Source organism: Battus philenor, unplaced genomic scaffold (genome assembly GCF_028537555.1).
Source record: "Battus philenor isolate CCGP_79_NKW_IND1 unplaced genomic scaffold, ilBatPhil1.0.hap1 SCAF_26, whole genome shotgun sequence".
Classification (NCBI taxonomy): Eukaryota; Metazoa; Arthropoda; class Insecta; order Lepidoptera; family Papilionidae; genus Battus; species Battus philenor.
In genome coordinates, this window is record NW_027181689.1 from 4,329,988 (window position 1) to 4,351,386 (window position 21,399).

The window sequence follows — 21,399 nt, forward strand, 5'->3', positions numbered from 1 at the left end:
GCATTCGTAAACATTATTTTTTTGTATTTGAAATGAGATGAGTTTTAATGAATTCTATGGATAGTGTTGACTAATTTAAAAATAACTGTACTTTGGTGGTATATTTTTTACGGTTTAAACTGAATCTTACAATAATACATTTTAAATTGATTGGACTTTAAAATGGGGATATTTTTTAAAAAGGACATTGTTTTGTACACACATCTTCACATTGACATCAATATAACCGATTTTCTCGTTTAAATATTAAATTATTAAAACTATAAATAAAAATATCTTGAGCTTCTTTACAGCGAATCAAACTCCGACGTCTCGCTCGTCTGAAAAAATTACGAATAAAGTTGGATACATAATCAAGAGTTAGTTTTATGGTACAGAAGACAGAGACTTTCAGGTTCTACGATAAAAGGATTTCTTTACCAGAACAAATTAGAAATGTATGTAAACGTACGAAAGTCCAGCTTGGTAAGTTGAAGTGGCAATAGGCAAATCGCTTAGAGCGCATAACTGATAACCACAAAGATCTGGAGAGGAGACCAAGGTCTGGCAAGCGCAGCGAAAGACGTCCACACATAAAGTTGTCTGTCCGGCCTGGTTAAGGTCGTCATAAGACCCTGGATGCTGGCTTCTTCCAACCGGTCCTGTTAGAAATCTATGAGAAGACTGTCCAAAAGTGGACGTCGCATAGCTGAAATGATGATTATGACATTGCCAAGATTCATCTAAAGGTTTGCAAAAGGTTTTTACCGCAGAATGTTGTGATGATTAATCTATACTCTGACATTACACCGGTGGGCAAACAAGTTTACACATATACACAATATGACATTTGACGTTTTATTAAATTATCAACATCATTTCAGTTACCCCACGACCACTGCCGGACGTAGACTTTTACACCCACTACATATGCGAATTCCAGGACAGCTTGGAAGATGCTTAAATTTCAAGGCCTCCCTTCATATGCTTGTCTTACCGTTCCCCGGCCCCCACTCCCTACTTTGCACATGGCACCCGTACGAATCCATGTTATACTAAAACTGCTACTTTATTAACCAAAAGAAGCTAAATATTTATAGACTATAACACTTACAAACACTTAGCCTTGGTTACTTCGTCCGTATACAGTATAAATAAACTTAGAAATTATTTAAATTAAAACATTATCTCTATTTAAGGAAACTACTTAAGGATATAACAACAGAACAAAATGTCCAAATAATTAGTTTAATTGTCTATTTTACTAAAATACTCTTAAAATTTAAAACATTTCGGCATGACAAAATAGCCCGAATACCGTTGTCAAACCAATATTTGCTACATGCACTAAAATTTCTTATCTTTTTTTATACTATTATGATTATTTTACTAACAATATTTTCATTTGTATTTCTTTGAACTGTTTTATATTACTCCGTTGCTCTTTGGATGAACTTGAGGCTTCTTATGATGCCTATATTCATCACAAACATAACACCTGCATGTTTTTTATTCTCATTTATTGTTGTATATAACATGTATTGGTTTGACAACGAGTGTAGATTGTTTTAGTACTTTTTAGTATAGGATTTAAAAGTTAGTTTTAGTGCAATAGAATCGTGCAAGAATACCCACAAGGTCAGGTTTATAGAGATGCACGTGCGGTAAAAGGAACGTGGAGCCCAGATCTCGTTCAGCCATCGTGTTTGCCTCCTGAATAACAGTGGTCGAATAGTGATATTACAGATTAAATAAATTACATACTTCCGATTAGTAACCTGACATTATTTCGAAGGACATGTTGCCAAAAGACACATCACAATATATTTTACTAATTTTGTTTTTGATGTTCGGTCTGTACATTAGTTTATACAATACAGAATTTTGTAATTTTCGTGCTCATTTATAATCTTAAATTTTAATTAGACTATAACCAATTTGAACCAATTTGAAATGTCTTAACTCTAAGTGTATTGCTTTCAGTCAAAACTTTTAAATAGTCTTCTACTATATACTAGCTGTAACTTGTACATAAAAACAGAATAAAATTTAAAAAAAAAATTCGCAACTTATAACAAATCTCTGATGCGTATCTATAAACAGCCTCAACACGAAATACAAATAAGGATATACTTTTTGTAATTTGAATGCTACCTATGAATTTAAATATAACTCTAAGTGTAACTTGAACAACAAAATCAAATTAACATAAGCTATACGAAAATTTTTTGGTTGAAAGTCTTTTGTTTCCCTTGACATTTTTGGTGGCTAAACGTCTTTCGATATTATGTCCGAACATGAAATAAAATTAAATTATATTGAAATTATTCAAATTAAAAAAAACAATCTAATAATAATGAAAATCTACAAAGTAAGATTTGAAATATTATAAGAAGGAACGTGCATAGATACGAATATAAAACAAAAATGTACATGCAGTTTTAGTGAGAAAAATATCAATTTTGCTTATAGTCAATGTTTATGATTTCACAATTCACTAAAATTATTACATATGTGCATTCAAAATTCCTTGCAAATACATAATGATATTCGAGAATGTCATTGTTATGTGATTTTGTTATGTTACTATTATTTAGTTTTGTTGTCGTTGTTCAAATGTTGTTGTTGTGTAGTTACATTCATATGTTCCTGTTGTGTAGTTTAATGTAATTTTGTTGTTATTACTTTATCTAGTTTTGTTTTATTGTTATAACTGTTTAATTTCATTGTAATTTTACTGTTGTATATTTGCAAAATTAAAATTATATATAATATTGTAGTTTTGTTCAAATGTTGCTGTTATGTAGCAAAATTCAAATGTTCCTTTTGTGTCACTTTATTGTTGTTATTTTTGGGTAGCCTTGTTGTAATGTTACTGTTTAACTTCATTGCAGCATTACCGATTTTTATTGTATTTTTATTTTTGTAGTTTTGTCTTACTAGAAATGTTACTGTTGTGTATTTTTGTTATAACATTACTATTATGTTATTTTGTTAAATTGTCCCTTTTATTTAATCTTGTTGCAACTTTACTATGGGATATGTTACATTACTTTTTTCAATAATAGGCATGTCCAAATCTTAATTTTGCCTAATTTTGTTCAAATATTGCTATTACGTAGTTATATTCAAATGTTGCTGTTGTGTAATTTTGTTGTCAAATTAATGTGGCATGGTTATGTTACTAAATTACTGTTGCGTGTATTTTTGTTTAAATATTGTTGGTAAGTAGTTTTGCAAAAATGTTACTGCTACATTGTTGTAATATTACGGTTGTGCAGTTTTGTTGTAATATTACCTGATGCGTCAAGCGCGTTGAAGAAGCAGCTCTGCCGGTACTGGCGGGGAGTGTTCCGCCCACAGACCTCGCTTCAGACAGGGTTCTGCGAAAAAAGGTTACTTGTGCTTTGCTATGTTTGTGTTTTTATGTGTATGATAAATATTTTATTAAAAAAAAATGTCGAACAAGCACACTTACAACTCTCCAATTCTTCTCTCAGCGTCTGTCCATTCGGACATATCTTCTTGACTGGACATTAAAAGGAAAACAATTAAATAAAATTATACAATTAATCTTCTTTTTCTTTTCATGCAGCGAACAAGATTTAAATGTTCCTAAATCAATTATTGTTCCTAAAGTAATTAATTAATTTCTATACCGAAGAACAAATTGGGATACTCATCAAAGCTAATTGCAATACTCTTAAAAAACTATATGCTATATTTTTATTTAATAAATAATTAGTTAAATATAACTGTTAACTTGATACGAGAGTATAAAAACTTAAGAACAAACTGTAATGTCTATCAAAAATTAATCTCTTATGTAGATAAGTACCAGTACCAACCACTATCATAATCTTTGACAACATGCGCCATTTTAAGGCTCCATATTAGTTACGACATTACCTGAATTCGTAATCAATACCTATATGACTTCCTCAGTGTGTTGAATCTTGACAATTCTCCGTCGATGTCTGTCTTGTTGATAGAGGACAGGTCATCTCTGTCTTCCTTTCGCTCCATACCGGTCTCGTCTGGCCTTATCGTGGTCGAGACTTTGAAGCCGGCCGATATTAATGCTCCTGGATTGTAAATTGTATATACAGCACAGAAACTTAATGATTGCTTATTACTTTTTAAAATTTCAAAAGTATTAGAGTTATTAAATAATAAGATTTATTATTATTTACTATTTGTCCCTGCTAACTTTATACTGCGTATCAGAATTAGAAAATATATCATAATGTAACATATTTCAGAGTGATCATTTTATACATGGTCATAGGAAACAGGTGTCATAAGTGTAACGCATTTTTAAAGCTTTTATGCCTATAATAAATAATAAATTTCCCTGTATAAACTTGACATTTGTTAGGTCAAGCAAAAAAAATTAGAATTTAAAACCTAACCACTTTTTTATACTTTGTCAATACTTAATTGAAATAGAAAATTCTTTGTTGGTAACTGTGTTCGTTTTTGCTATAAACTTACATGTTATGCCTCACTATTTTAATACAATAAAATAAAATTTATAAAAAAAAAACTAGTTATAATATTAGTGTAACTAATACTTTTTATTTGGTTTGCCCTGCCGGGGCACAAATGACTATTGACGAAGCCTTGGCATGGGCCGCTATATACTTGTTTATAGCCGGATTTAAGTAACAATACAACTTTGGAACGAAATCCTCTTACTACTGTATGAAGAACATTTCTAGAAGTGATCACAAAAAAGGCCTTTGCAGGCTGTTCCTAAATCTCGACGGGTTTGTCAGGTTGTAGGGAAGCTCAATTTGTTAACGTCATATAAATTTATGAAAATTTTAAAGATATTATTATATATGTTATTAATATATAAACCATTATGTAAATTATTAATACCATAATACTTTATATTCACATATTCATCAAAATATACCTTGTTTATTATGTCGATCTTTCTGCGCACTGTAAGATGATTCCATGCTATGTTTCCTTCTCATCTAAAATAAAAAAAATACATTAATATTACCTATTCAAAATAAATTATCTTTTTCATAATTATTACATTAAACTGTGAAGGTTATAGGTAATGTGTATTTGTATACATATATTACAAGATTTGCTATCTATGAAACTATAATTATATATATAGAAATTCAAAATTTGATATTCCCTGCTGGAACCATCAAAACCAAAGTTTGATAAAATGATTACTTTAGTCGAATAAAGATCTATTTTGATCAGATACGTATCTAATAGGCGATAGAAGAGAACATTTTGGAAACGTTCAACCTGCGATTAAAAGAAGGACTTGCAAATATCTGTAAAAAGTGAATAAATAGTCTGAGCATACTGAAAGCGTCTTTGATCTAACACCTATACATGGCTTCGTTTCCAGTCGCGAACGTAAGTTACGTATAGGTATGTAGATTAATTAAATAATATATTATAGCAGAATAAGTTTTTATTTCCAAATGTAATACGGTCAAACAATAAAGTGCAGAAAGAGCTTTAGTCAAACACATTACCCATAAATATACATTAAATATAATTTGTTTTTTAGCTTATAAAGTGTGTTTGTAAGGAGTCCAGGTATATTTTGGCTAACTAAAAGAGATACATGACACGCAAACTTTCCAAGAAATATCTTCAAGCTTCGTAATAGCAAAGTAAAATTTTTAAGAACAATTTATAAATCTTAGCAATGTCAAAGGATTTCTTTTCCTTTTGTAACTTTATTTAGGTATGTATAACACAAATTTGTTTTAGCACACTATGACATATTATTTTTTCTGTTTTATTAAACTGTTAACAAGAAATAAAAAAGTTGCAATAAAAACAATATGAACTTACTTCGTCGTTAGTCACCGTGGCCCCGGATTCGAGGTAGCTGATGAGCTTGGCTTCGCTGCTCAATTCCAAGCTTCTCTTCCTCGCCAGGTTGTCACGGCTGGTAAACAATTGATGGTGAATAATCCACTTATTTATAAATTTACTTAATTTTACTTTTAATTGCATTTGCTGATGCTAGTAAAACTGGAATATCGATACTGATGGAACTCGCCGAAAGCGTCCACTCGCCTTTCCGCCACAGCTTGGATTTTTTTTCGGTCACATAGCAAGAAAAGATGGTGAAAACTTGGAAAAACTTTTGAACACTTGAAAAGTGGACGGTGACAACATGCGCTGGTTCAAACCTTACTCCATATCACATCAATCTAAGAAATACACTGCCGAAGACCGACACTAATTGCGTAATATATTTTTCGCGACAAATTTCCAATAAAGGATACGACGTACGTAACAAGGATACTGATTACATATAGTCCTAGATGTTTCTCAGTAACGGAGGTACATAACTATAATATGAGCCCACTGGGTTCTCAAATTAGAATGCTAAACCCGTCTCGAGTATTAATCAGACTGAAATCAGACTTTTATGTCCTATCATATTGTGAAGCGTCAGCTTAATACGTCATAAGAATCTAGTTGACTGATAAATCTAGTAAAAATATTTAGTGTAACTAACCTATACTGATGAGATCGGAGAAAATTGTATGATTGAATGATTTAAAACTATTTTAAGAATGAAATATAACAGATTCCTACTCGTAATTTTGGCTTCGACAACCATGAGTTTATAAGCCAGTTTCTCAAACCTTTTTTCTCATATAGCACTTTAAAATTTAACTGATTCTGGTGAACTACAGTTATTTTTCATAAATGCAGTATACTTTTTAAATTAGACATATAAGTATGTAAATTTGCGTTATTGCGTTTTATTCTTGACATTCGTATATGGTGAAGTCGTGAAGAATCCAATAATTTTAAGATTGCAACACTAACACCACAAGTTGCATTGCGACTTTCAGCAAATCTGAACATGCGTTACATACAGCAGAATATGAAATATGCCATTTTTAACAACAGACACTGAAATTTTAATTATTACCTCTCTTACGTTGACAATTGAAATCAGGCCAACATTTTTGTTCCTTACTATCGAAAGCCAATAAATTTTCGTGGACCTTCGTTTAGGAATTGTGAATATCAATTATTTTTGATTTTCTCTAGGGTTGCGCTCTGGGAACCACTGGGGTCAATATCAAATATTAAGAAATTAATTGAGGAGAGAGAGAGAGTACATGTGAGTGTATTCATTTACCTGTCGGAATGATGTGGGTGGAGACGCGCGCGTGGTATGATGACGGCTGGTGCGGCGGGCGCGGGGGGCGGAGGCGGAGGCGCATGCGCAGGTGGATCCGACATCGCAGCGCACTTCTTGCTCGACGACGGACGCTGTAACACGTCATGAGTATTATTAACTATATAAAATTATTAATATTTTTATATTAAATAGTATTTTGTAGTGTTCAAACCATTATCATTTACGTATTATTACTTTATTCAAACACTTATAAAGTATAACAGCGAACATAAGGCACCTTAATCGGAGGCATTTTCTACCTACTAAACATTTCTGCGGTCCCCTTCAGTTTCTTCTGTCTGAGACCTAAGGTCTTACATCCGAACAGATGTCAGACTAAAGATTACGTCAAATTACATACTTTCACTACATAGTGAGGCGCAATGTGTGTAACTGATTTATCCTTTTTTTTTCACTAAGTTCATACACGCGGAGTGCTATGGCTAAATTTTATGCTTTGGCTAGTTTTGGATATTTTTAATATGTATATCCGTAAAATTCTAAAACTTACTATGTATTATTTCGGATACATGCTTACATAAATAATAGGCTGTCCTCCGCTCTCCCCGAACTTAATTAACACCCCCTCAAACTTCCTTGAAAGTCTTATTTCGGGAAATCCGTTCTTAGCTGAAATGTGCTTGATGAAAGGAATATTCTCTAGTCTGATGGTCCTCGATATGTAGTGGTGAGTAACCACATAGATGGAAATACCTTATTTATGTAAATATACATAAATAATTGATATCAGCAAAGTTGTAGCCTACTGAATTTCATTATGTATTACTAGTTTAAGTGTTCTTTAAAAAGTAGTAAGCTTGGTTCAAATATAATTTGAAGAAAAATATAAGTACGTATACCTTAGATGGTAAGTAAGGCAATGACGCATTCTGAACACTAGACGCGTCACCAGACTCCGTCCGGTCATTAATGAGTGCCCGACGATCTGCTCTCTGCTTTGAAGGTGTCGCACCCTGAAATTGCAGAACATATAAATTAGTGGGTTTATTTCATATTATATATTAAGACTACCATTCCCTTTATACAAGTCTTAGTGAGTCTTGTGCAGATTTGTATTTATCGCTCATATGTATTTATTATTTATTTATGTATAGTTGTCAAGATTTTTTTTTGATGTTTTAGTTTATCATTTGGTCTTGCCATAAATATAACAAAGAAGAGCAACATTTTTTATTGTACGTGACATTTATTATTACAGTATTTTAGTTTAACACTTAAGTTAAATCTAACTTAATAACTTTTAAACATATAAAAAAAATGCTTATTCGAAGTGGTCTCCATTGGCATTGCATTGATGCCAGTTATCAGTAGAACATGCACTCTTTCTATTGGAAAATTCTTATGAAAATATAGCACTTAGATCAAGCCTTACTCAGATTTAGAATTTGCCCATAAATCATGATCAAGCAGATTAAAATTAGGCTAGATAAAGTTCAATCTTAAGACTGTCCAGCTCTTCTGATAACTTTCGAAGTGTTTGTTTCAAACCATGATTTGATCAAGCTTTATGACCAAGGTATTGAGTCTTGCTGAAAGGACCATTCTTGGTTATTGACCATTGTTTAAGAGCTTAAACTACCTTCATTTTAAATACGAGACGTGGTCCTAGGTGTTCTCTTCATCTCCCAAGATAAAATGTTTTGCTTTCGGACAGGATGGCCAAATCGTTTTCTGTCATAAAGATAGTTTTCATTGTACCTGTCAATAGCCACGGTATACAATTTGTTTGGTATTCAAATTTGACTAATACCAAACATATACATGATTTTCAAAAATTTTGTTGAGCGCCTACACCTACAATCACAGCAATTCGGTTCTCTTTATTACCCATTACATTTTAATATAATTATACAATATATTACCACAAAAAAAAAACACAATGAACTATCAAATAAAAATGACAGATTCCAAATTCAAAAGTAATATTTTATTCACTTATAGCTATACACCTTTAAAGCTGTTACGCCTATAACCAATAACCATATATATTATACTCTTTGCAGACTTAATGCTGATGAACTGAGAGATCCACAAAGTTTCTTATGTTCTTATTCAGAAAATTAAATCTGCCATTCACGATTGTGTTCGTTAATGCAATAATTACCATATTAGAAATAATCACTTCATTGTTTTGGTTCACTGCAAGGCATAAGCCTCCCCCAAAAATATATATGGACGGATATACCATAATCGCCACGTTTATCAGGCGGGTAGGCGATCGCAGTGTGGTATTATGGTACACAGAAAATCCTCTGGAAACTTGTTTATGAACAGTGGTAATCCTATATCTAATATCCACAGTGTGAATTATACAAGATTATATCTGGGGAATCAAACCGCGACATATAGTTACAAGTCTCAGTTTTATACCAGTGGACTACCACTACTTGTAATAACTGGCTTCTAATAATTTAAGTACTGTTATTGTGGCTGTTCACAGAAGGCTAAAGTTATATTCGAAGAAGTGATGCAAATCCAAATTTCATACTTTGAAATGGGTCCTAAACAGTATAAAATATAATAAAAGGCATTGTCTTACCTGATGCAAGCTCGGCATGCCTTGTATGCATGCGACGATTGATCGCTGCTGGGGACGAGGACGGCGGGAGCATGCAACCACGGCGCACACTGCCAGAACCACTGTGAGTAGTGCTCCTAGCACCACCAAGGCAATCAACACCACTGCGAAATAAATAAAAAAATACTTATGTATTAATAGAATAACGCCACGGAACACACTGGATGAAGAAATTTCTTCATCACACATCAACATCACAAAAGTGTAACAGCAGATGAACCATCATCCTGGTTCCCGAGTACAATGGAGACTAGGCACCTCATGCCACACCGCATCTTCATGATTAAAGAAGGTTCTTCAATAGACAATTATTTGTGAGAAAGTCTTATATATAACACTATACATTCATGGTTGCAAAAATGGTTGGTGTATGCAAGCCTTCCACTAAATAAAACCACTAAGGCCTTCTTTCAACATCTGTTATCTAAACTAGGACTCCTTCTTATACTGTTAATAATAAAATATCTTTTATATTCTTTTAAATTCTTTCCCGTAAAGATCTCGTGCCAGTGGTCGATATTTGATTTAATATGGCATTGACTATAACCATACTAAACCAAAACCTCAGATGACAGTCAGAAGCTTCACATTTTTAGGCTATCCAACATTTTACAGTACCACAGCTGCAATCCTGGAAGGTCTATAATTAATAAACCAGAAGGACATAAAAGCACATCCCTGCATTAATTTCAATTGTTGACTTAACCAAAAATAAATCGGCCAAGAAATTGTAAGAGGGCCACCAATGCGAGCCCTTACAGGCCCTTACGGCCATGTACTGCAATATAACTTAACCTAGCTTACCTAACCTAACCTGGATAAAAATAAAAAGCATGAAAGATATTGTGAGAGAAGAAAGAAGACAAATGTAAATAAAAATGTACCTGAAAAAATTATTAATTGAACTTGTAACATCCCTGTCTTACAAAAAGCAGCCGGAACAAGAGACCCCTAAAAAAAGGGGCCATTTTAAAAAATATAGTCTAACCTATATGACAGGTCTGATTTTCTGTAAGAGTTCAAGTAAGAATTACTTTAATTTTCGCAAATTAATGTTAACACACTGAGATTGTGATTGTATCATATTGGTCAATTTTGGATGTCACTCAATTTTAAATAATTAAATTGATATCAAAGATAAACCTGTTGAAACCAAAAAGTCCAAGTCCTAATGTTAATCAAATAAAAACAATCAAAGGTTAAGTGCTTACTGGACAAACTTCTATTGGATATTCTGAACTTCATTTGTCAAAAGACGGCAATTTATGAAGAAGTGATACTAAGATTCCTTAGAATTATCTTTTAAATAGATAGCAGAATAAACTGTTAAAACTAGAGTGAATTATATTGCCACCACTCATATACTTGATACTATAGTTATTATTATTTAAAAAAATAATTTACCTTTAAGATTAATTTGACAACTGCTGCCGGCATACCACTGGAAGCATTCACACAGTACACGGTGGTCATCTCTAGAGTAACATGCTCCATGGTAATTACAACGCTCGCATCCCACAGGCTCAGCTGAAAAATTTACATAGCATATTAAGTATTATCACTTAATCATCAGGAATAAATTAATAAAAACATTAGGAAGAGATAGATAGGGAAGAAATGAAATCTCATATAGTCATATCAGGCATTTGTCTATAAAATGTGTCAACAAATGTTTGATATATAATATCCATTAATTTATAAAAAATATAAGAAGCGGTACATCTAAATTTTGAATCTATTAAAGTTGTTATAATATTCTTCATAATCCATCTAATAGACAGCTTGTGGCAGAACATTTTTTACTTATTAGTCCATAATCTCCATTACAGACCCTAATCTATATAATAATAATACCTGAAAAAGAAAAATTTTGGACCAGTGTTTTGCCAGTGATAAGTATTGGATCAGTTAATGTGGTTGCTTATAGTGGGCCTTAAGAATAGGCTCAAAGTAACCCAAAGAGCAATAAAGAAAGCTATGATCAGAGTTTTGCTGCAAGACCAAATCAGAAATGAGAAGAAGCAAGGTTATCAACATAGATCTTAGAATTGTGCAACCAATGGCCATTTGTGCCAAAAAATGTTCTTGAGTGGCTCATGGTCACCCAATGGACACAGCGTGAGTAAGCACTCAACTAGGCGGATCAAAAACATAGTTAACGGCATTGGAAGTCACGGGATGCGGCCAGAGTAAGAATGGTCGTCATGGCGATCTCAATAGCTTGCAATGGGTGTCTTGAAAAGAAGAAAACGCATATTATCTGTTCTGTGTCCTCTATGCCAGCTGCAACCATTTTAACTTACCAATCCCCTGCACTTTATTGGTTACTTTCGTACATCTACGGATTTCCATATCCCTGATTCAATCTCGTTAAAAACCCCAGGCATAGCTCTCTCCGTAGCTGGTTCAACAAGTTACAAAAGAAGCGAGAACTAATTTACTAGGCTTAAATTTAACCATAATAACCTACCTGAGCATATTCTGCCTGGATACATCGGATTGACACTGAGATCTGCGTAACCTTCTAGACAACTGCACGTATAAGTACCTCGTAGATTGAAACATTGCGAGTGTTCTGAACAATCGTGGAATTGTGGACTCATACATTCGTCGAAATCTAAAATACATTTGAATAACATTATTTTTAAAACATTGATATTGATTTAAATAACACTAAAATATAACACTAATAATTGTGCAAAACTAACAATACAAGATAATAATCTTACCGCTGACATCCAATTTATCCATCAATTCTCCTGCCGCATACACATCAGTGCCACCAAGACTGTAGTTATTGTTTCGCAGATATTTTTCTATAACTTCTTTTAATCGACTCTCGTGGGCATTGTCTGAGAGCTTAAAACATAACAAATTCATAACATGTTTATAATCAGAAGTTACTTTATCTGTCATCATAAATCCCGAAGTAGGTTAAATAGAAAATAACAAAATGATAGAATGTGGAAATTGTGCTTAAAGAATACGAAAAGTAGAAATATAAAGTCTTTAAAAACATTTTGATAAGCGAAAAACAAAAAAAAAATCTTATAGTGAAACAACAACACAAGTGTGGCCAGAATAAAAAAAAAACAAATATTGCATTAATTGTTACCAAATATTTTCTAAAGTTATAGAATAATATTTTATTTTGAATAAAACAATGAGCTCTTTTATTTTATGTAACATTATTATGTAGGTAAGATGCAATTAAAAATATTTTCTCTTCTAGTAACAAACATATTTAAGCTTCAGCAATACGAGTCAATAATAATTGTTATTAAAGAAATAATGAATCAATATAAATATAATAAAATTTGTTCATACGTTAAATCAAAATTGAGTTTAGATTTTCATCAATTTCGTAGTTATTACCTGAACATAGAAATCATTGATGACACCTTGGTATGTCTTGCCGTAGGGATCTGTCATTTCCACAGGATAAAATCCTGTTATATGTACGCCGTGGTAAACATCTCTTAAGTCTGATTGCATTATCATTCTGTTAATGCCTTCATGGGTTGCGACGGCTAACGTTTCATATTGTTTACTTGAATTATCTGATAGACTTTCATGGAACTGAAGATTATCTTTGCCTTGTGACTTTAGAGCCAATTTCACAGAATACGTGTACGTAGCTAAAAAAAAAAGAAATACAATGATTGCAAAATTAAGGTTTTAAAAGCACTTACATAAAGTAATTTTGAAAGGCGACCGCGGCTTTATGATAATAGTTAAAAATGTATTGATTTCTTGCTTACGTTTACAGGGTCTATCAGGGAACATTCGTGCAAAACCAGGCCTGCAGACGCATTTCATCAGACTATCAATCCTTTGACATCTTTCATTTCTAGAAGCTTTACAATCTGGATGACACTCTTTACTAAATCCTAGAAGGCATTCAAAAATTCGTTTCATAGACAAGTACATTTTATAATTTTTTACATTTCATTCAAAAAATAAAGAAATAGGCAAAAAGGGGAGTACTAAAAATAATAATTACCAGGTGGATGAACAACATTCGTCGTTTCTAGATATGGCGTTCCTGCTAGTAATATTTCACCGAACAGAACTTGTGAAACGCCATTACTATTTACTTGTTCGTTTCTTGTTATGCCATCATAATCCCCTGTCTCAATATCTGTGTTTATAGGAGGAACTTTACCACCATTTTGGGACTTATTCATTACAACGAAGAAGGTATCGTTATCATTTTCTCCGTCATGTTCAATTTTTTGAATGATCTCTGTTGTATCACTATCCTTAACGATATAGTTATCGCTCTCTTCAGAAGACATAGAAATATCATCAAGAGCGCTTGTGGCTTTTGTTATTTCAAGAACGGGCGTTGGTTCCAATTGAGGCACAGGTATATGTTTCGTTACAGTTTCGACAATTGTTGTGGGCTGTACTTTTGTCTGGATTTTAGTTATAACGTCAATCATGGTTGATGTTTGGGTATTTGTAACAATCAGAGTTTGTGTTATAGCTCCTTCTGATTGGCTCACCAGACTAGTTTCTGTATGGGTTACTGTTAAAGTGTGTGTCAAATTTACGTAACCAATACTAGAAACTGTTTTTGGTGGCTCAGACAATGTTTTTGTCAAAGTAATAACTGTAGTTTTAAATTCCGTTTTGGTTGGAATTATATCGTCTGATATTTTTATTTCATTACCTGCATGGTGTATAGGTTCACTGCTTAAACTAATAGGTATATTAGATAATGATAAGGTCGGGGCATTGACATTTTCAACTAGAGTACTTATTTCAGGAAGTACTAAAGTTGGTAAATTAGTTTGTTGTAAAATTTCAGTTGAACCTGTGTAATCGTCTGTTATTGATGATTCGGAGCTTTCTATGATTGGAGTGGCGTAGGCAACTATAGGTTTTGAAGGTGCTGGACGAACGTTTCGAATTGATGTTACCCTAGGCGGATATAAAATTTCAGGACGATTATAAATTCTGCTCGGATTTATGGCAATCGTCGGCTTAGAAGGCAATTTTAATTTGCTTGTGCTTGTCTTCTTGTCTTCACTGCGGATTGGATATGGTTTTCGCGTTCTATTTTTATTCCCTAAAGGAATAACCTTTACTTTATCAGATGATTTGTTATTTATTACAGGAGTTGAACCATTTACAGTGTCTTTTGAGTTAAATTCTTCTGTAGAAGCCTCAATGCTTACTTCAGAGCTTATATCTTTAGAATCTGAAACGTTAGAGTTTTCAGAACTGTTCTCATCGAGGTTCTCAAGGGAATACTCGTTTTCGTAAGAAGACGAATAATTTGGTTTTTCGGACGAAATATCGTAAGGCTCTTCCAAAAGCTTTGTAGGTTTGGTAGTATGAAGAAAATGTATTGAAGTTGGAGCAAAATTAAATCTGGTCGAAAAATCAATACCAGCAGATGTCATCCAACTGGAAGATGAAGATGCAGGAAAAACAACGTTAGAGATCAATGAGGACAAAGTATTCATTGATGGCTGCACTTCAATTTCTTTAGCTATAGGTGGTGGTACTAATTGTGAAGAGGGTAAATTGATGTTTGGTCTAATTATTTTATTAATAATGTCATAAGCCGGTCTGTACGTAGATATTTCATCTTTGATTATGTGTAATTGATTTGGCCGTTGTGTTCTTGGTGGCAAGGTTCTTGGTGGTAGAGTTCTATGCAGTGGTGGTGTTCGTGGAGGTAAAGATGGCCGAGATGGTAGTAGCGGTCTTTGTGTAATTCTACCTGGGGACGGTGTTCTTGGTGGTGGTGGACTCATACCCATTATAATTTCCGGTTTGGTAGACGGTTTATAATTGAAGTCGAACCTTGGAGGAGGAGGTGACAAGTCAATAATATCGTCAATCTGAGTGTTGTTTGCATTCGCGGTAATTGTAAATGTTGGCCAATTAGATTTTTCTGTTACCTCTACTACTAATGGTTTTTTATCTTTAATATGTACAGTAGAAGTGATGATATTCGCAGTTTCGTTGACTATTTGGGTTTTATTATATGGAACTGTTTTAATGCTATCTCTCTGATTTATCTTTTCACTTTCATGGCTTATTTTAGTATAGTTCACATTAACCCTTTGTGTAGGTTTATGTATAGTAGTTATTTCTGTACTTAGATTTAAATCCATATTTTCTTCGTATGACACATTAGAAGAGTTTTCCATCAATTGATTTATTTGCCAGTGAGGTTGTTGTAACTGGTGATCAAGAGGTAACATGGTATTAACTGTAAACGGTCTAGGTTTCATGTTAGTATTTTTATTGTATTCGATCGGTTTTATTGTATTATACTGAATAGGTTGACTGTTGTTATAAGGATTAAAAGGTTTTTCAGTTTGAGAGCCAGAATTAGTATTATCCGATTTATCATTTTTATCTACATGTGTACTTTTTTGTGGTACAAATCCTTGGCCTCTATGAGACAGTATTCCCATATTTTGCACATTGCCAACTGTTTCACTAGAAGATGTCACAATAGGTATTGTCATGGATTCCATGCTTACTTCTCCATCGACACTTTCGTTTTCAGTTTCTTCTTCACCATCATAAATTTCTTCAGAAGTTTCCGAAGTGTACTTATTCTCAATTGGATTTAACTTAATAATATTTACGGTGGTAGTATCTTGACTATTGTCTCGTATGGGAATATCGTATGTTGGTTGCTCAATTTCGAAATTCGATGGGAAATAGTTAGGCCTATAATTATTATCAATTGATGGTTTTGGAGTACTGGTACTTTGACCGCCGTGTTGTTGCGTTTTAGAAAATGGTTTTCCTATACTTAAATTAGTCGTAAAAACAGGATTATTTTGCCAAATTGGTGGTTTACCAATACTTGCAATTTTTTGTCCGAATTCAGGAATATTATCATTATTATAATCATTAGAAATAGGTATTATTTTCCTAGTCGTAGCCTCGACTTGTATATTATTCAAATTTTTCATATTATTGTCATTTAAAAATAAACTCGTGTACCAACCATGAGAATTTGTTAATGTATTTGGCATTAATTTTGCTGGTCTTTTTTGATCATTTGTTACCCTAATATAATCCACTTGATTATTATTTTGTTTAACGGATTTTTGAGTGGTTGTGTCATACTCATTTATCATAGGGAAATTGGCATGACTATTTAGAGACGGTGTAATAGAAGGATACACGTCTTTTATAATATGTCCTTGAACAATGTTATTATTTTTATTGTATAGTGAATCAGAAACGAATTCTTTATACAAATCAGTTTTATTTCCTTGACTCTTATTCAATGAAATATCGGTAGGTCTATGACCAAAGTCATTATAATTAACTACTGGTTTAATATTACTATGTATATCCAAGCCTTCAAATCTTGTAGGATCATCTACAACTTTTATAGCAATATTAGTCCCAATGGGGATATCAGTATTAAGTTGACTGAATCGATTAGTAGAGCTTACTGGACTGGACGTAGTATAGCTTTGTCCAGCTTTTTCGTTATTGGCTCCATTACGAACACCATTTACTGTAATAGAGTATCCTGTATTTTTTCTGTCGCCATGAACCTGGGATTTATTGTCTATACCAGGCATAGGTAATATACCCAAAGATCCTTGGTCAATATGAGAATGAGCATTTTTATTTAATTGTAAGTTACTGCTATCCACGAACTTGACTCTTGTATTTCCATGCAGCGAAGGAGTGGGTGGTAAATGAACAGTGTACATAGATGTCGGTTTAGCATTTGGAGCTTGCGCTGCATAATAAACTTCCGAAGTTACCTTGGGCGGTATCTTTTCTTGTGTCGTTATCTTTGATATTGGACGTTGAACGTTCATAAACACTTTCATATCTTGGATTGGTTGACTATGAACAATAGGTCGCTGGTTGTAGGGTTTATTATTGTCTATTCGATTATCGTGGTTAAAGTTGTTCTTTAAAGATGGAGGAGGAGGTGGAACAGACAAGAAGTTTTCATACTCTTTATCAATGATTTCTTTTCCACTCTTAGATTTATCACTCTCTCTAACTGTGCTGAACTTCGGGTTATCAGATTTATACATATCAGGATTATAAATAACCTGTGGGCCTATTTGTATAGTTGTCTTTTGATTACTAACAGGCGAAGGTAAATTATTGTAGTCCGTGGGTCGGTTATTATTATTCCACTTTATTTTTACCTCATTTCTAGTTTGTTGATGTTGATGAATACGAGAAATGTTTTTCATGTAATCTGAAGATGAATTCGGAGTTTCCATATAAAAATTTTTGTTGTTAGGTCCAACATTATGGACGTTAGTCATTTGAGGTGCATCTATACTAAAACTTCCAAAATAACCTGGTTCAGGATAAGGAAGGGGATCATCAATATATTCTCCCGTTTTATGCGGTTCTGATGATCCGGCAAAAACGAGCGCCGTCGAACTTCCATGAGGTATTAATACATTCGCAACTCTTGAAGGCTGTATTTCAACCAAAAAAGGTTTATTCAATATATCTGGACTCGCAGAAACTGCATACTCACCATCAGTTGTGACACTTGTGCTTATTATTTCTGAAGAACTAGGGCTATTGTCAAGCATAACATCTTTTTTATTTCCATCCAACGGATGAAAGTTGACATGCTTTTCTAGTGGATATTTGTTAACAGGTATCGTAAGTGACGGGATGTAATCCAAAAACGCAGGTCTACCATGATTTCCTACACTTAAATCTTTAGTTGGTTCAGAAGACATCTGATGACTTGTTAATACTGGATTGTTTTTATTTTTATAATAGAGATTATTTTGATTAACTGACTTGTGCTGATCTCTATTAAACTTCAAGTTGTCTGTTGGTAAATTAGGAGGTCTTAAATCAAACGAGTCGTCGAATTTTGTTGTCGGTAATGACAGATCATTTAAAGGCGAGTTTTCCGCTATCACGTATGGTTCGCTATTTGACATATAGTTGTCAATAGGAGGAGGCTTGACCGAGTTTTGAAGCTTTATTCCACTTGCTGCCAAAGTTAGCGGCCCTCCTACAGCAGGCTTCCCCACTATAACATCAGAGTTCGCAGTAATAATATCCCCAGGACTTATTGGTATACCTCCATTCACTAGAGGACTTTCGTGAATTATTTTTGGTGGCGACTTATGAGATTTAGGGTGCTTAAATTCCGCAGCCCACGCAAAGTTTTGATGTAAAGTAGCATTCGAAAATGCAATTTGGGATTCCGATGTTTCCATTTCATCAATTGGTATATAAATAGGAAAATTATTATTTTTAATGTCTAAATCACTGTCAACTCTTTTGTTTGCGATATAAGGTGTTAATTTTTTAATAGGCTTAACAGTCGTCGTTGTTGTAGTGGTCGTCGTAGTTGTTGTTCTATTTACTTCTTGCCTTTTCATAAAAGTGTCTGTCATTTTTTCAATCACAGGTGCTAATTGTGATAACCCTTTAATACTTAAACTTCCCAACTTTAGTAGATCAGCTACAACAAATTTATTTTTATTCGGCTTCGCCAGTTTATCTGGTTTCGTTTTTTCAGGATCTTTATTAGATATTTTGTCTGTGGCAGATTGTGCTGGAGCTTGTTCGTTTGTAAGTAAATCACTTTCTTTAATAGAATTTGAATCATTTTCTTCTGAATAGTCATTAATAACTTCTGTGTATTTTTCTACAATTTTGTCTGTTGGAGCTGAATGAACATTGTTTTCAGACGCGTATGGATTATACTGACTATTTTTATCTTGGGATTCTTTTTGCGTTGGACGAACCTCTACCATAACAAAACCGGCGTTAGATGTTTTGGTATTATACTTTTCAGGAGCCGTCATTGAATTAGTGTATTTAGTTTTTAAGCTTTCTGTTTTAGTGTTGCTGCAAGAGCATGAAGTAGAGCACGGTAAATGACTTATTTCGGAAGGCTGAATCAAATCAAAACTGTGAATATTTTCATGTTCATTATCAATTCTTTTGTCAATTTTGGGAAAATTGCTAGCAAACATGCTGCTCGGCATTGATGGCTGAATCGTTTTAATTTCCATGAATTTTACCTGAAAAATAAATTTAATGTTAATGTTCTGTAAAATAATATAGTATTAGAGTATTTTTATCGTAGGAAAAATATATGGTTAATTTTATATATCTGTGTTAAAGGGGCTATAATGTAGTTGAAATTCCGTAACCATAAGGTCAATGGAATATTTTGAAATATTTTCAATTTAACGAATTGATCATCGTAATAACTTTTTACCAAAAAACATTTACCAAAACAATTCTAGCTTTTGATTGTAGCTTTATTTTCGATTGTTACTAACTTTGCTTAAGACGTTATTCAGGTATCATTATAAAACATTTACAGAATTATTTCAGTAATTCGAGAGTAAAATATGATTTTCCATATTTTCAAAAAACATATTCTACTTAGGGAAAATAGGGTTTTTTATATTATTTGGAAAACATGCAGTGGATTCGTTTTTACTAGCTGCTTACGAAATTAGATTAATAACATTGTTAATTCTAATTTTAATGAATTGTTACCATTTCATGTAATTATCGGAATTGTTACAATTACACCCCAAGGGTAAATAATGAAACCGAAGGAATTAAAATAAAAGTCAATTGCATTAGTAACCTTTACGGGTTGGGTTTGGTTTTGATATAATCCGTTAAGGGTTTTCAATTTCTAAATACTGAGGACTCTAAATCGTGTACCAGGGTTCCCAAACTGGTTAAAATCTTACTTTTGTCGGCTTTAACTCCCCTAATATATCTGAGGCGAACAAATTGGTCAACGACTCGGTTGTGATCACTGAAACTATAGTCTCGAAGGTCGAAATGGCACTTCGCTTGTTATGTACGACCGTTGTTAAATATGTGTAAGTAGTCATACACGTCTTGATTATGTAATTGTGCTGCATTAATTGTTTTATTGGGAACATAGCGTTCACTTGCTGATGATCAATAACCGTTGCGACGGCTGATGATATCAAGGACTTGTTAGGCGATAATGATGTGCTGGCGTGAATTTTTGGTGGTTTCATAGATGTTATATGAATGAACTTAAACTTTCGCTGAGAAAACACAATAAAATTAAATTTATGCAGTGAATGATGTATTAGTTGTAACATGTAATATACTAAGCGTAAAGTAAACTAGTGACTAAACAAAAAAGTAACACAAAGATAAACAAAAAAATTACAATTATTTTTTATTAGTGACTACGAATTATAATAATTGTAATAAATGATTATGTTACCTGTTCATGTTTTCCATCTGCACTCTTGTCCCTTACCAAAACCTCTACTCCATTTGACATGATCCTTGTAGCAACATTTTTCAACTTTCTTTCATTATCATCAGAGATTTCTCGGTGTTCTATTGGCATCTCTCTTCCCGGCCTCCATGGAGAATTATCGAATACAATACCATTTGTGTTAAAGGCTGAAATATCAATATATTATTACAAATAGTTTTAAAAACAACAACACGTCAATAATTGAAATTTTTATTCTTACTCTTTAAGATACACAAATAAAAGGTTGTCAAATATCTCCCTTCCGCCTTTTTGTCTTTTGAATTTCGCGGCTATGTACAAAGCGCTACAGAGCTCGTATCTGGCAATACTATACATAATTTGAAAGGTCTTGACATAACCTACAAA

General features: G+C 33.1%; 1 protein-coding gene across 2 annotated transcripts in view; it reads right to left on the minus strand.

The window, feature by feature from the left end:
- Positions 1-21,399, minus strand: part of LOC137925302 (mucin-3A) — a 117,748-nt gene continuing 96,349 nt past the window's right edge. Inside the window, exons 1-16 of one of the 2 annotated variants that reach the window (XM_068768744.1) lie at positions 13,774-15,972; positions 13,532-13,660; positions 13,146-13,408; positions 12,500-12,629; positions 12,241-12,387; positions 11,175-11,297; positions 9,732-9,874; positions 8,032-8,145; positions 7,130-7,263; positions 5,818-5,914; positions 4,901-4,964; positions 3,908-4,064; positions 3,458-3,508; positions 3,278-3,362; positions 1,615-1,692; positions 1-320 (exon numbers count right to left, since the gene is read on the minus strand). In XM_068768744.1, the coding sequence (XP_068624845.1) occupies positions 288-320; positions 1,615-1,692; positions 3,278-3,362; positions 3,458-3,508; positions 3,908-4,064; positions 4,901-4,964; positions 5,818-5,914; positions 7,130-7,263; positions 8,032-8,145; positions 9,732-9,874; positions 11,175-11,297; positions 12,241-12,387; positions 12,500-12,629; positions 13,146-13,408; positions 13,532-13,660; positions 13,774-15,937 (3,912 nt within the window). In that variant the 5' untranslated portion in view covers positions 15,938-15,972 and the 3' untranslated portion in view covers positions 1-287. Of the gene's footprint in view, positions 321-1,614; positions 1,693-3,277; positions 3,363-3,453; positions 3,509-3,907; positions 4,065-4,900; positions 4,965-5,817; positions 5,915-7,129; positions 7,264-8,031; positions 8,146-9,731; positions 9,875-11,174; positions 11,298-12,240; positions 12,388-12,499; positions 12,630-13,145; positions 13,409-13,531; positions 13,661-13,773; positions 19,790-20,479; positions 20,810-20,994; positions 21,180-21,399 lie in introns of those variants that run through there. The other variant, XM_068768742.1, reaches the window with a different exon arrangement.